Raw genomic sequence first — 15,808 nt, 5'->3', positions numbered from 1 at the left:
CACCCCCAAGAGAGAAGATTGAGGTCTCATGTGAAACCCCAAGTCCTCTCCCCGAGTGGGCAGATCTGCCTGCTGAGCCAGCCGCCGCTTGCCCGGAGCGAGGGCTCTGCCCACTTAAGGGAGGAGATGCCATCGATGCTGAATCACCGTGGCCCCGTGCAGAACTGCCCCACTGGTTTTTGTGGGTTTTTTTTTTTTTTTTTTAAATGGCGCTTGGATGAAAGTTTACAGACCAAACTGGTTTTCCGTTCAACAAGCCGTGCCCACCCCGAGGGTATTGTAGACTTTGGTCTCCATAGGAGCCGGGAGGAGATTCACAGGTTATTTTTCTGAGGAGCTGATGTCTGGATTCGAACCGCCAACCTCTCAGTTAGCCCTGGTGGTCACTCCTCGTGACCCTATAGGACACAGCTGAACTGCCCCCATAGGGTTTCCAAGACTGTAAATCTCTATGGAAGCAGAGTGTCCCATCTTTCTCCTGAGGAGCTGGTGGGTTCAGACTGCCAACCTTTTGGTTCGTGGCAGAATGCTTTAACCACTGCGCCACCCACCAGAGCTCCTTTGACACAGAGAGAAGCAAGCACAGATAGTTTTTTTTCCCATTTAAAGAGGGAAACTGAGGCTCAAGGCCGGGGGGGGGTGGGCAGGGGGAAGGGTGGTGAGCGGACCCAGGCCAGGCAGGCAGGAGTCACTTGGGGCCAGAGACGCGGGATCCAGAGGAGAGCCTTTGGTGTGGGCCTCACCCCCGGGCCGGGGTTGGCCAGATGGCAGACAGTGGGTGAATCTTTCACTCCACAGCGGAAAGCTGCAGGAGGATTCACCAGAAAGTGGGGGGCCCACACGGAGAATCTCTTCCTTGGGGGAGAAGGGCATTGTGTACTGGGGCCTGTACTGGACACTGTGGACAGAGCGTGTCCAGGAGGAAGCTGACTGAGCGGAATCTAGAGATTCTTCTAGAAAGATAAAGCGCATAGGAGTGGAATGAGACAGAATGACTGGGGGCGGTGAGAGCATCACTGAAGAGAAAGGTCGGCCCCGGCATCTGAGGAAGAGCCCTGGGCCGTGGGGGAGCAGGTGCAAAGGCCCTGGGGCAGGACCGGGCCTGCAGTGTTGGGGGAGCTGGGTGCGGCTGGAGCCCAGGGGACACGCTGAGGCCTTTGACTCTGATTGAGCCGGAAGCCTCGAGCCTGTCCCTTTCTCGACTTCTTTTGTCCTTAGGCCCCGTGGAGAACTGACTCCCCGAAGACCCGACCCCCCAGCACCCCCAGAAGAGGGGTTGAGCGTAGAAACCTCTGTGGACCACGGAGCCACTGCCACCACCGCAGACGCCGCCTCCGGGGAGGCCCCCGAGGCGGGGCCCTCCCCTCCCCCCACCGTGTGCCAAATGGGAGGCCCCGGGCCTCCGCCCCCCAGCCCCCCAGACGGATCCCCTGAGCCTCCCGACCCCCTCGGTGCCAAATGAGGCAGGACGCCCCTCGTCCCTCCCTGGAGAGCCGCCCTTCTCAGAACTGAGTATCTCTTTGGGGCCTGGAGCCCCGGGGCACAGCGGAGGCCTCTCCTCACCCACTCCGGGTCCCAAACGGGGGCTGCGGGCTTTGGGGACCTGGAACCCCGCCATCTCGCGTCTCCCCTCCCCCTCCCAGCCCGGCCCCTGGAGTGGCCTCGGTCCAAACCTGCGCGTGGCATTTTCACATTATTTAAAAAAGACAAAAACAACTTTTTGGAGGAAGGCGGGGCCTGTGTGTGTTTCCGGCGGGGGCGGGGGCGCTTTCCGGTGAAGCTAGAACCACCCAGACGTTCCATCCTCCCCGCCCAGGGTGACAGGTGGAAGGCGCTCCGAGGGCGGGAGAGCCTGCGGCCAGGCCCTCGCTGCCCTGGGCGGTTCCAGCGCCGGAGCGTGGCTGCAGCTTTGACTTGAAAGAGGCTCCAAGGGCCAGTGAGAGGAGGGGGATGGTCAGCGCCAGACCCCACAAGGGCGTGTGTGGTGGTGACCGGAAGCTGCCCTCCACGCCCCACCCCGCCCCCACACCTCAGCACAGCACTGCCTGCTTCCTGAAGGCCAGCTGCCCCCTCCCTGCCTGGGCGGGCTCTGCCTCAGTTTACCCGTTTCTGCGGATAAACACTCGCCTCTCTGCGCACGCTTCTCCCCCCAGGTTCCTCCTTTCCCTCTCAGGCCCCTCGGAGCCCCTGGGCGATGCATAGTGGCTAAGCGCTGGGCTACTAACCCAGAGATTAACAGCTCAAACCCAACAAGAGGTGCCGCAGAAGTAACGCCTGGCAGTCTGCTGCTCGGTCGCACGGGAGAACACGACGGAGTACAGCTCTCAGCGCGCAAGGGGTCGCCGGGAGTCAGTAGCGACTCCATGGCAACAGCCACCGTCCTAGCGCCCCGTGTCGCCCTGCCCCAGTTCTGTGTCCCCGTCCTTTCTGTCCACCTCCCGGCTGTGTTCTCCCTCCTCTCCCTCCCTGTCAGGGTCTATTTCTGTCTCCGGCTTTGTCCCGTCCGCACTCCTCTCCGGTTACCCTCGTGTGTCTATTAGACCTTCCTGCCCTGTTCTTTGTCGCTGTGTGGTTCTGGGTGTCTCCTGCGCTCTGGCTGTCGCTGCCCCACCTCTTGTCCATTTCCCTGAGTGACTCAGCCTTAGTTCTGTGAACTCGGCCTGGATCAGCCCTGCTACCATGGTCATTTGCATGTAATTCAGGGAGGAGGTTTGCATGAAGGGGGAGCCAGGAGGGGGTCCGGGGCTGGCAGGCTGTGGGCTCCAGTCTTAGGCATTACGTGGATGAGAGCCTTAGGGTCACAAGTTTATGTACCACGGGCGATAGGAGGGAGACAGGATTCGACTTTTGCCTCTTCCCGCTGCTGCCACCTACTGGTGGACCTCGAGCTAGTCCTGTGATGCGCCTGCCTGGGGTGGGTGCCGTCTGGAACCAAGGCAGGGAGGGGTCTGTCTGGACTCTAGGGTCTCAGGGAGGAAGGGGCTGGAGGTCTGGGGGCGTACCAAGGCGAGGAGGGAGCTGAAAGAGGCCTCAGTCCTGGGGGACCAGTCAGGCACGTGGCACAGTTGTGAGGTGACTAGAGTCTGGTTGAAGGAGTTCCAGTGGCTCAGTGCCTGAGGTTTCTGACTGCTAACCAGAAGGTTGGTGGTTCAAGCCCACCACCTGCTCCGCGGAAGGATGATGAGGCAATCTAGTTCCATAAAGGCTCACCGCCTTGGGAGTCTAATGGGAGGCACTATGAGTTGTAATCAACTCGGTGGTAGTGGGTTTGGGCAGCACAAGCCGTCGCGATCAGTTGCCAACCTAAAGGTGGACACTCGGAACTCTCCCAGTGGGCCCGCAGGAGAGAGGTCTGGCAATGTGCTTCCATAAACCACCACCACCAAAAAAGTCACTGCCATCAAGTCAATTCCAACTCACAGTGACCCCTATTGGGCCACCAAGGTGATAAATCTTTACGGAAGCAGATTGCCCCATCTTCCTTCCGCGGAGCTGGTGGATTTCAACTGCCAACCTTCCGGTTTAGTAGTCGAATGCCTTAGGCACTGCACGACCAGAGCGCCTTTCCATTAAGAATACAGCCAAGAACACCCCGTGAGGCAGTGCTTCTCTGGGACATGGGGTTGCTGTGAGTAGGAAGCAACTCAACATCAATAGGGGTGGTTTTTTTGTTTCTTATTTTGGAGCCTGCCTTGACATTACACAGACGTCTTCAGCTCAATTTGACCAAAACGGAATTGTGATCCCCGCCACCACCACCACTGAAAAAGTCCCTCGTCGACCGTCTCAGTGAGTGGCAACCCCACGCACCCACCAGCGCTCAGCTCAGTGTCCTTAAGTTCTTGACCTGGCCCGTGGCAAAAAAAAAAAAAAAAAAAAAAACATTAAATTGTTACTGACTCATAGTGTCCCACAGTGGGATTCCCAGACCACAAATCTTTATAGAAATAGATTACCCCCCCATCTTCCTTTCACAAAGCAGCTGGTGGGTTTGAACTGCTGACCTTCTGGTAAGCAGCTAAGTGCCATATGCACACCACCACCAGAGGCCCTCAGCACGTCCCTCCTTCAGAACGCCTCACAGGAACGCACTTCTCTCCAATCCACGCCCTCTCCCTCCGCACCTGGATAGCCGTAACAGCCTCCCACCTCGCCTGCTCTGTCTACCCTTGAACCCACTGCCATCGAGTTGATTCTGACTCATAGCGACCTGACAGGACCAAGTAGAATCACCTCCAAAGGAACTCTGGTGATGCAGTGGTTAGAACATTAGGCTGTTAACCAAAAGGTCAGCATTCAAACCCACTAGCCACTCTGTGAGAAAAAGCTGTCAGTCGGCTTCTGTAAAGACTGACAGCCTTGGAAACCCTGTGGCACAGCTCAATTCTGTCTTCTATGGGCGCTGTGAGTCAGAATCATTTCCTTGACAGTGGGTTTGGTTTGGCCTTTGCTTCCTTAAATGATCGACAGCCCTGTAAAGATTGACGGCCTAGAAAATCAATGGTGCAGTTCCACTCTATCCTCTAGGGGGACTGTGAGTTGGAACAGACTCCATCTCGGTGGGTTTGGTTTGGGCTTTGCTTCCTTAAATGATGCGCAGCTTTGGCAACCCTAAGGGGCAGTTTGGGAGCCCTTGTAGTACAGGGAGCTCTGGTAGCATAGTGCCTGAGGCACTTGACTGCTAATCAGAAGGCTGGCGGTTCAAATCCACCAGCCACTCCTCAGATGGAAGATGGAGCAATCTACTTCCATAGTGATACGGCCTTGGAAACCCAAGAACTCACTATAGTCGCCAACTTGACAGCACACAACAACGGGGCAGTCTGCCCCTCTAGGGACGCTGCGAGTTGGAGTTCGATGACAGTGAGTTGCGTAGAGATTTCCAATACCTGTCAGCTTAACGGAAGCTGGTTGCCACCTCCCTCCCTGAGGAGTGGGGAGTGGCTGGTGGTTTGAACTGCTGGTTAGCCAAGCACTTACCCACTGTGCCACAAGGGCCCCACTGCTCTACCCCTGCATATTCATGGGGGTACACTCTACAGAAGGACGACTGGGCAATCTACTCCTGTAAAGATCTACCACCTCAGAAACCCAAAAGGAGCCGCTGAGTTTTTCCTTCCTTCCTTAGATTCAGCCTTCCTGACCCTCCCAAGGGGAGGTCCCGTTTATAAGCTCTTAACGTTCCTTAGTTTCCTCTCAAAGCAGTCAGCCCAACTCATGACCCCATCAGCTATCCCAGGCCACCCTCGAGAGAGCCAGTGCTGTGAGTGCAACGGTGGGGATGGCCTGTGCCAGGATCAGGGCTGTCACCCACGGAGCTTGGTGACACAGGCAAGGACACCTAGAACTGCTGCTGTGTCTTGGCGTCAACTCTGGCTCAGAAGACTCGCTGTGACAGGCAACTACCCCCTAAGGGTCCACGCTATAATCTTCATGGGGTCCGGTCGCCAAGTCTTTCTCCCGCAAAGCCACTGGTGAATAACTGCTGACCTCCGGTTAGCAGTGGAACATTTAAATGTCGTGCCACCAGGGCTTCCTGCAAGGAATGCCAGACCCCGCAGGGTGACCTCCAGAGCAAACGGTTAGACCTTGCTTCCGTGTCACACTTTCTCAGCCTCACGCCCTGACAACAGCCAGTCTCTTGATGCCAACTCCACCCACATAACCTCACCTTACTCCACCCCAGCCACTGACTCACAGGCTAGGCCCCAGGTACCCCACCCTTGGACAGCACCACACCGCGTACCAGGTACTACCCCCAGGGAAGGGACAGGAACAAGCGTCTGTGATTAGCCTGCCCCCCAAGAACCTCACCTCTGAAAACCCCAAGAAATGAGGGGATCCACAGGCTGCCAGTGGTTAAATAATTAATAAGATTACCAACAGTGTGTTAATTACAAATTACCAGAGGAACTAAAGGTGGTGCGCTTTCCCAACAGGGGAACCAGGATCTGCAGCCCCAGGGCCCAGGGGTCCGGCCGCCCGGGCGGAGCAGCTCCGAAATAAATAATGTTGTCGGGGGCAGGTCAGGGCTGCTCCTGCTTCTTCTTGACGGAAATGCGCTTTTTCCGCGCCGCCAGCATCTCGTAGAAGGGGTCCACACTCACAGCCGCCCTGCAGGGCAGGGGCAGGGATGCCGGGGTGAGGCCCCAGGAGTCCGGGCCCCTGCCCGCCCCCCAGGCCCCTGGAGCCAGGCTCACTGGATGGACTTGATCCACTCGTCCTTCTCCTCCTGTGTGGGGGCCGAGATACGGTACACCATGTGGTTGCCCTCGACCACCCGACCGTCGGCCTCAGTTTTGCAGGCTTTAATGAGCTGCCCCTTGTTGTTGGGGATATAAAGTTCAAAGCAGTTCTGCAGGGAAGAGAGAGGAGACAGCAGGGAAGAACGGGCCACAGGTCTGAGCCGCCCCGCACCCGGCCGGAAGGGGCAGAGGGGATCTTACGGGTTTCCGGGGATCGTCCACCTCGCGGATGCTCAGGTTCTCCAGGGGGATGATTCCACGGGGCTCCTTGTCCTGCACCAGCAAGTGGGACAGCACTCTGACTCCTTTTCCCCGGGACTCGGGAGTCCCACACGAGCCATCCCTCTTCCTGAAGACCCAGGGAGCCGCCCCGCCTCTGAGGGCCCCGCCCCCAGCCCGCGGGCCCCGCCCCTCACCGTAGTGTACTCAAAGTAGTATAGACAGTTGTCAGTGAGGATGAACCAGCGCCGCTTCCACGTCTTCACCCGGCCCCCTGAAAGGGAAGGGGGAGGGGGCCTGGGCTCAGCACGGGGACTGGACCTCTGGAAGGGCTGGCAGGGGCGTGAGAGGAGAAGGAGAGCGGGAAAGGCGGGCTGGGGGCTCGGGCAAAGCCAGCGCTCGGGGAGACAGCAAGCTGGGGCAGGCGTGGCGGGGCCCTGGAATCCGCCTCCCCGCTCGGGGCGCTTCACCTATTTCTCAGCCTGGCTGTCCACCCAGCCTCCCCCGAGGGCCCGGGCAGGGCCTCCCCGCCCCTTGTCCAGCGTCCGTGTCGGGTCGGCAGGCGAGCGGCAGCGGCATGTACCTACCTCCTGGGGCAGACAGCGAGAAAGCAGGCGGGCCCAGGCGCAGGAGGGGGAGGCAGAAGGAGGGCACCCCAAGAGCCGAAGGGGGACAGAAAGAGGGAGGCGAGGGGAGGAGTGTGCGGGGTGGGCGGGCAGAAACAGTGGAGAGAAAACGCGGGGGAGGGGGGAGGGAAGAGGGGAAAAAAAAACAGTTACATCCACGAGGGGGAACTGCCCAGGCCCTCCCCCTCCCGGGTATATGACCCAGAGGCCCCCACAGCAGCGGCCAGGAACGACCCCGCTTCATATCCAGGATGTGGGGGGTCCTCTGTGACCACAGAGAACCTCTCTCCCCGGAGTGCACCCCCACAAGGGGAGAAGATAAAACTAGTCCTTAGCCAGAGGTGGGCATGAGCACGTCAGCTCAACTCCTGCCCAAGCCGGCTGTGTGACCTCAGGACAACCACTTGCCCTCTCTGGGCCCCAGTCTGAAAAGGAGCAGTTTAGAGACCTCTCTGGGCCCCAGAAGATCTGTTCCTGGGTTCCCTGTGGTCCCAGGATGATTAAACCCCATCACAAGCAATAGTTTCATGAACCACCCCTGGGAGTCGCAGCCGTGACCCGGCCCTTTCCTGGACTTCAGATTTTAAGGGAGGGTGCCTTTCTGTCACAGAGGGGACAGGTGGGCTAGGAGTGGCACTGCCCAGCAACCTGGGCCCAAAGCCACCTCTGTCTGCAGGTGACTGGCATTCTACACTCTGGGCCCCAGTTTAGGAGCCCTGGTGGCACAGTGCTTAAGCGCTATGCTGGTAACCAAAAGGTCAAGAGTTCAAACCCACCAGTTGCTCTAAGTGAGGAAAGGCAGTCTAGTTCGTAATATAGCCTTGCAAATCCTATAGCGACCGTTCCACTCTGCCCTCTGGGGTTGAGAGGAGTTAGAATAGACTTGACGGCAGGGGGTGTGGTTTTCTTTTGGGGGCCTCGGTATCTTCATCTGGAGAGGGGGGAAATTTCCCAAAACAGGAGCTCCTGGGGGCGATGCCCCTAGGCCACCATTTGGCCTCAAGAGGAACCTAACCCCGCCCTCAGGTCCTGCCTGGAGTCAGCCCCACCAGCCCAGCCCCCTTATCTGAGCCTCCCTCCAACACAGCCAGGAGCTATCGAAAGCTTCCAAGAGGGACAGGAGGAGTCAGAATCAACTCACCAGCGACAGGTCTGGTTTCACTAAACCCTAACCGAGGCCCTACCAGTCCTGAGATAAAACGTGAGACGCAGATGAGGCGGGTGGGGGTGGGGGGTCAGGGTGGGGAGGGTGGCTGGGGGATAAGCGGCAGCCTGAGGAGTCCCTTCATGAGGACAGATCCAGCCTGGGTCCTGCCTTTGCTGTTAGTGCAAATCCACAGGGTCCCTGCGTGTTGCAGACAGCTCACATGCTGGCTGGGGGCCCAAAGACTGAAGGTTCGAGCCCACCCAGAGGAACATCAGCAGAAAGGCCTGGTGACAACTTGTGAAAACTCAGCCACTGAAACCCCCCTACTCGGCCACACGGGGTCGCCAGGAGTCAGGGTTGGCTGCATGGACACTCTCGCCCATGTGCATCACACACAAAGATGCACCAAAACACACAAGTGTGTGCAAAGACGGGCAAAGGCTCCGTCAAGCATACACGCTAGAGTTCACGGCACTGGGTCAATGGCGAGTCCCTGGGTTGATGAGGTACTGCAGCTGGGTGAGATGTCACTGCTGGAGAAAGCTGGGTGATGGGAACACAACCCAAAAACACTCAGTGCCTGTCAAGTCCATTTCACCTCATAGAGAACCTGAAGGACGGAGTGGAACTTCCCACAGGGTTTCCCAGGCTGTCAATCTACAGAAGCAAAGCCCAAACCACACCCACTGCCTAGAGTCCATTCTGACCCACAGCGCCCCTAGAGGACAGAGTGGAACTGCCCACAGGGTCTCCAAGGCTGTCAGTCTTCATCCCCACTGTCTCATCTTTGTCCCACTGAGTGCTGGTGGATTCTACCAACCAACCATTTGGTTAGCAGCTGAATGTTTTAACCCTTATGCCACCAGGGCTTCAGATGGGGCCCTAGAATCCCTCTATACTACTTTGCAATTTTTTTGTCTGTCCCTAATTATTTTAAAAAACAAAGTTAAAAAAGAGACAATGAAAAAGCAAACTGGCAACAAATACTCAGAAGAGCAGCCCCTCCTTGAGCCCCCTCAGTGCCCTGGAAGCTTCCCCTGCCCCTCACCACACAAGCGCCTTCCCTGTCCCGCTGACTCCAACTTCTGCTCCAACATCTGGCTTCCGGAAGGAGCCACCCCTGCGTCTCCGTTCTAAAGCCCCAGCCCACCCGTCACGTGGCGCCCACCACTGTCGGGCACGGCTCCAAGCCTGTGGTTCTCCCTGCGGGCTGCACACCGGAGCCCTGGGAGCTTTGAACATGACCGACAGCCTACCTTGCCCCAGAAGCCCTGCGCCTGTGGCCCTAACAACAGCACTGTGACAGCCTGTGGGGGGCTCTCACATGCACACACGACAAGGACACCTACGATCCTAACAGCCAACTCATGATGGGGGTGCTCCAAGGATCCGCGCTAGGCGACTTCGGCGGCTGAAACCACACACTCCATGGTGACGTGGTTGGGGACCCTCACTCAATCCCAGCCACGCTGGGGTATTCCCTCCCTGATTGGAAGCCCTGGTGGAAAGTCGCTCAGGGGACTCTGGGACAGGTCGCAGGTCTTTCTGTTCCTGGGGACGGCTCCGGGAGGAGGCGACACCTAGCACAGCCACCGTGCCACCGGCCTGGTGAAGAAGCCAACAGGCTGTGGGCTGACCTGGGCCTTGCAGAGCACAGTTGGCCCTGCCCTGGACCCTGGGGGTCTTGCCAAAGGAGGTTAATAGGTGCCTAGACGTCTGGCCGCCTTGGGCCGTTTTCTGTAACTGCAGCCGAAGCACCAAGCTCTCCACCCAGATGAGCACTGGGCCACCTAGTCCTCAGTGTCCTCAGTGTCCTCGGTGCCTTGGTGGGGGCCGGACACCGAGGAGGGGCGCACAGAGCTTCCTGGGCGCAGTGAAGGCACCAGGGGCACTTCGTGCGGCCACACCCACCGCAGCGTGCGCCACAGACGCTGCGCTGCCCGGAGTGAAGGTGCGTGGCAGCCCGGCGTCCAGCACGTGCTCACTTCACGCCTGAGTCACGTTTTGGTCATTCTCATAACGTTTCCAACTTTTTCATCGTGCGACAACATCGCACACCTTGTAGACTGCGCTAGAGCATGTTGTAGCTTTTACACGTTCTGGGAAACAAATTCCACATGGCTCTCCTTACTGAGCTGCTCCCGACTGCAGCGGTCTGGAACCAAACCCGCGGCATTTCCGAGGTATGCACTCAGCCCTCCCCAGGCTTCAACTCCTTTTCAGCCCTATTTTTCATATGTGGAAACTGAGATTCAGAGAGGGCGAATCACTGGCCTAAGGTCACACAGGAGGTACATGGGACCACTGAGTCAGGAGCCCAGGCCCAGACTGCTTCTGCAGAACCTGCCGGCAGGGAGTGGGGGACGTACCCAGCTTGAGGAGCCAGCCCTCGCGGTCCGGGTTGAAGAAGGTGTGGGTCAGGTCGTTGCCGTCGTCTTCGGGGATCTTGAAGGGCTCGTTGCGGATGCTATCGTAGAGGTTCTGAGGGGGTGAGGCGCAGGTCAGCTGCTGCAGGCCCAGGGGCCCTCCCAGGGCTCCTGAGGGGTGCTGAGAGCATGGGGGGAGGGCCCACACAGTGGGGACCAGGGCGGGGAAGGCCCGAAGCGTGGAGGGGCCTGGTGAGGCGGCAGGAAGATGCACGCAGAGACGACACGCGTGTTCTCGGAGACAAACACTGTGCAGATGGAGCCCCCAAAGGGTCGGAGGGTCAGAGAGACGGGTGAGGACAGGCCAGGAAAGCGGGCACCAAGCCCTGGGGGAGAGGTCCAAACTGGGAGCCCCAGAGAGGGAGGAGGAAAGAGGAAAACAGAACATGTCCAGGAGCAGGCTCACGTGGCGGGTGGGAGGGACGGGACGGGCAGCCCCAGGAGACCCGTGCAGGGGTCTGAAGCGGGAAGGCGGGGAGAGGGGAGGGCCTGACCCTGAGCAGCTCCTCAGGCAGGTCCCCGCCCTCGTTGATGCCCCGGTTCATGGCCACGAAGCGCTCCAGGCCCGGCTTGTCGCGCACGTTGGGGTTGTGGAGACTAGTGTTCAGCATGATTACGGCAAAGGACAGCACGTAGCACGTGTCTGCACCAGACAGGTCGGGGTGAGGCGCAAGAGGTGGGGCTCCCAGGCCCTGCTCCCCAGGACCCAAGAGTCCTGGTCCCCAGCCTCCAGCCCCACGAGAGCCAGGAACTGAGGCCCTGGTCTCCTCCTCTCCTGACCCAGGGGCCCGGGCCCTACCTGTGGACTGGAAAACCCCAGGGTTGCACAGGCAGTACCGCTGGGCGAAGGCCTCCATCATCCGGTCGATCTTCTGGGCCTCTCCAGGGAGGCGGAAGCTCCACAGGAATTGCCTGGGTCGGGGACGAGCGGGATGTGGATGCAGGGCTAGCAAAACACCCGCTCCCACTCTGTCCCTGTGTTTGGAACTGGCCAATAAATGTTCCACATCTCTCAACTGCAACAGTTTTTGTGGAGATTGACACGTGCTAATCTGACCTATGAGCTGGCCTTGGGACTTTTGACCATATTTAGCCAATAAGCATGGCCCTGAGACTTTTGAACCTGTAAGGAAACGATGGAGCCCTAGTGATGCAGTGGGTAAGTGCTTGCTTGGCTGCTAACCGACACGTGGGTGGTTTGAACCCACCAGCCACTCCATGGGAGAAAGATGTGGCGGTCTCCTACCACAACCTTAGAAACCCTGTGGGGCAGTTCCACTCTGTCCTCTTGGGGCGCTGTGAGTCAGAATCAACTCACTGCAGTGGGCGTGATTTGGCTTTGCTTCTGTAAAGACTGACAGCCTGGGACACCCTGTGGTGCAGTTCCACTCTGTCCTCTAGGGGCGCTGTGAGTCGGAATGGACTCCACCACAGTGGGTTTGCTTCTGTAAAGATCACAGCCTTGGAAACCCTGGGGGGCAGTTCTACTCTGTCCTCCAGGAGTACTGTGAATTAGAACTGATTCAATGATAACAGATTTGAGCTATTTTTAATAGAGCAGCAGCCTTTTCCTTTTTTGGGGAAGGTTGTTAAGGGGATCTGGTGGTTGCCAAGGACTTCTGATATTATTTGGAGCTCTGGTGGCGTAGTGCATAAGGCATGTGACTGCTAACCAGAAGCCTGGTGGTTCAAACCCATCAGCCCCTCCTCGGAAGCAAGATCAGGCAATCTACCTCCATAGTGACATCGCCTCTGAAACCCAAGGAAGGGTTGCTATGAGTCAGATCCAACTCTACCACAGTGAATTAGTGAGCTCTGATACGTGGGCAAAGGGTCCACAGAGAGCAATGCCAATACAGCTGTGTGTACAACCAAGAGACATAAAGAAAGGTGACTTTCTGACTCCATTTGAGCACCTGGATACAGCTAGACCTGAGGGCTGCCCCACCTGTGCACTTCTACGTTACATGAAACAATCCATTCCCTAGTTTTTGTTTCTGTTTTACTTGTTTCTTTGACAGCATTTGTCACTCGCAAACAGGACAACTCTCACAGGCACACTCCTGCCGTCCCAACCCCTCCGCCTCACCTGAGCGCCTGCACCAGGTTGAGGTCGGTGAACTCATGCAGATCCACGAAGGCGTGGAGCACCGCCAGGTTCAGCTCTTCCCTGGGAGGACGGGGCAAAGTCACAGGCAGGAAGGGTGGTGGGGCGGCCGGGCTGGGAGCGGACAGCACACAGAGCACCGAAGAGGCCGTGAAACCCCTCTGGGCCCCCCAACGCTGCGTGTGAAACGTTCAGGCCGGCCCTCGTCCTAGGCCTGGTGCCGGGCCAGGTGCTCAGAACTTGCTCCTTCAGGAGCCCTCACCTTTGTCCAGTTGGAAGAAGTGCAGGAATCGTTCAGTCCATCTACTGTATGGAACCTCTATCAGCTGATGCCCAAGCTCCTCAGATGCCCAGAGACCGTGCCCCACCCTGACATCCAGGCTCACGCACCTCAAATGTCCACATAGTCCCCATGCCCCTCAGACATGCAGACAGCCCCCAGATATCCACAAAGGGTCTCCCACACGCACCTCTGATGTCTAGACCCGTGTACCCCAGACTTCTAGACAGTTCACACGCCCCAGGAGTCCTCAGTCCCACGCACACCCATGTACACGTGGTCCCCATGCTCTTAGATGTTCAGAGACAGTCCCCACACTCCCCACATGGTCCCCAGGTTCCCCAACAGGTTCCAGGCTCCCCTAGACACAGCCTGCGGCTTGGCGCTGGCCCTCCTGTCAGAACTGGGCCGGCAGGCTGTGACAGCTGACTAGGGTCTGCAAGGGAGCTGCAGGGCGGTCCCTGGAGAGCGGGCACGACAGGGCAGGAGATGAGCGAGGAGAGGCGGCGCGCTCTCACCTCTCCCCCAGGTAGTCCCCAATGGCCGTCTTGTTCAGCCCCTCCCCCTTGTACAGGAAGCGGGCGATCTCCTCGGGCGTGTTCTGTAGTAGTTCATTCTCCACCAAGAACTGGATGCCCTGGTAGGTGGGTGCCAGGGCTCAGTGCCAAGGGCCGGGGAGCCATCGCCCTCCACACACACACCGTGCCAGAGCCTCAGCATCCCCGCGGACCCCCACCATCAACAAGGCAGGCCCAGCTTCTGTTCTTGACTCCTCTCAGGCCCTGAAACACCGCCCCTCCCACCTCGTGGCCTTAGCAACTGCTGTTCCCTAAGCCCCTGCCCGGCGAATTCCAGCACCAAGAACACAGCCCAGCCAGCAGGAGGCACTTGACAAGTGTTTGTTGAATGACTGAAGAAACTGCAAATGCTTCAAGCAAGAAGAGTGAAGGAAGACACTCTTAGTAGACCCCAGTGGGTGAAGGCTCAGCTGGGGCTCCCTGGCTCCCCCCAACACCACGAACACCTCCATTCTCACTACCTTTGCTCTGGATTGTGCCAGCTGTGTCTGGGGCTCCCTGAGGGCAGGGCAGGGTCTGACGCCTCACCCAGCATTGCCTACCCCAGGGCCAAACCTGCAGGCAGCCTCAGGAATGGGGTGTTAGATGACTGAGCCAATCTCTTTCCTCCACCTGGTAAGCACAGACTCATCCTTCAAACCTGACCTCAAGGACGCCTCCTCAGGGAAGCCCTCCCTGACCCACAGCCCCACTACCTCTATCAGAGCACCCCTTCCATGCATGTCACTGGCCATGTCCCCAACCAGACCCGAGCCTCTTGTGAGCCTAGGTGACTGATATATGAAATGGGTCCACAAATGTGAGTAGAAATGGAACAAGAACTTCCCAAGCAGAGGCCCTGCAGAAGCAGAGGTCAGGAAAGCTTGGTGGGCGTTCAGAGAACAAACGGGCAACCGACATCTGAATCCAAGGGGTGAGCACCACTTCCGTCTACCTGGAGCAGACCTACGGCCACCACCCTCTGGACCTGGAAGTGTCAGAAGCCTGTGCCAGGACCCCAATCCGTGTGGCCCCAGGTACCTTCTTGGGGTCCATGTTGAACTTCTTCCTACCCATCGCCATCTTCCGGTTCCGCTGCAAGGTCTTACTGCAAGGAGCGGAGGGCAGAGGGTCGATACCGGGGCAGCCCCAGGCGAGCCCCCGCCACCTGCGTCCCCACCGCCGGCGCTCACCTGCCCTCATTGGCCTCCAGCCCCTCGACCTCGCTCATGGCCTCGCTCAGCTCCTCCCGGAGGCGCTGAATCTCCCCTAGCAGCTCCTGCTTCCGCCTCCGGATGTTCTCCAGCTCCATACGCTCCTCCGGAGTCAGGTCTGGGGGTTCTAGGGGCCGGGGGCAAGGACTGGCGGTCAGGCCTGAGGACTCGGGGGAGAATGGCACTCAAACAGGGCCGTGAAGTCTGGGAGGAAGGGGAGGGTCGGGGAAGCCTGCGGAAAGAAAGGGGCTGGAGGACCTAGCATGTTCCTTGCAGGACAGAAGTCCAGGCATGGGGGGGACTTGGGGTTCGGACTCCTGAGTCTGAAGGAGAAGGAGGCTAGGAGTCTCAACTCTTAGGTCTGGGAAGGGAAAGTGGTGGGAGCCTAAACCCGTCAGTCCATTACTTGGGAGGGGGCCGAGGCCTTGATGTGCTGACTCCATTACTGGCGAGGTAGCTGGGGGGCCTGGGCGCCTGCGCGCTGAGTGAAAACGGGGGCTGGGAGTTTGGACTCCTGGGTCCACGAGAAGTAACTAGGGCAGGCAACGCGGTTGACAGCTCGCAAGAGTTGGACCCGGGGGCGGGACACCGAAAGCCCCCACCCCTGCCCGAACAGGACCTCCGGAGCCCCCAAGATTTCTCCCCAGCCCGCAGCCCCCTTCCGGTTCCCGGATGGCACTGGGTTCGCCCGGCCCCTTCGGCGGGGGAGGCTCCGCCCCGGGCTCGCCTCCGCCGCTCCATCCCGCCCCCTCCCACTGCCACCGGAAACAGGCTCTGCCCAAACAATGGCCTGGAACGCCCGGCTCTCGAGCCCCGCCGGAAACCGGGCCGGCGCCCCGCAAAAGCAACGCGTCGACTGGGCCCAATGTCTCTGCGCGGCACGCGCCGGGAAGAGACGTTCGCGGCAGAACGTTCGCGATGAAACGTTCCATCCACTTCCCCGACGGCCCCGCCCCTCCCTGACCTACCATAGACACCGTCCTCCAT

General features: G+C 58.9%; 2 protein-coding genes across 2 annotated transcripts in view; one reads left to right on the top strand and one right to left on the bottom strand.

The window, feature by feature from the left end:
- LMTK3 (lemur tyrosine kinase 3) overlaps window positions 1–1,462 on the top strand; it is a 22,275-nt gene extending 20,813 nt beyond the window's left edge. The window contains exon 18 of the mRNA XM_007958111.2: window positions 1,219–1,462. Within this exon, the coding sequence (XP_007956302.2) occupies window positions 1,219–1,462 (244 nt within the window). The remainder of the gene's footprint in view (window positions 1–1,218) is intronic.
- Window positions 1,463–6,026: 4,564 nt separating this feature from the next.
- Window positions 6,027–15,808, bottom strand: CYTH2 (cytohesin 2). The gene is made up of 13 exons (XM_007958097.2): window positions 15,790–15,808; window positions 14,801–14,948; window positions 14,649–14,715; window positions 13,569–13,687; window positions 12,753–12,833; window positions 11,463–11,575; window positions 11,158–11,306; window positions 10,607–10,718; window positions 7,052–7,054; window positions 6,662–6,738; window positions 6,447–6,518; window positions 6,201–6,355; window positions 6,027–6,114 (listed from the first exon to the last, which is right to left on the bottom strand). The coding sequence occupies exons 1-13, from the start codon at window positions 15,806–15,808 to the stop codon at window positions 6,027–6,029; spliced, it is 1,203 nt and encodes a 400-aa protein (XP_007956288.1).

The sequence above is a fragment of the Orycteropus afer genome, unplaced genomic scaffold (assembly GCF_000298275.1).
Source record: "Orycteropus afer afer isolate SDZICR_OR568_19922 unplaced genomic scaffold, OryAfe1.0 scaffold00854, whole genome shotgun sequence".
NCBI lineage: Eukaryota > Metazoa > Chordata > Mammalia > Tubulidentata > Orycteropodidae > Orycteropus > Orycteropus afer.
The sequence above is the reverse complement of the archived record's forward strand: the minus strand, read 5'-3'. Positions and strand labels throughout refer to the sequence as shown.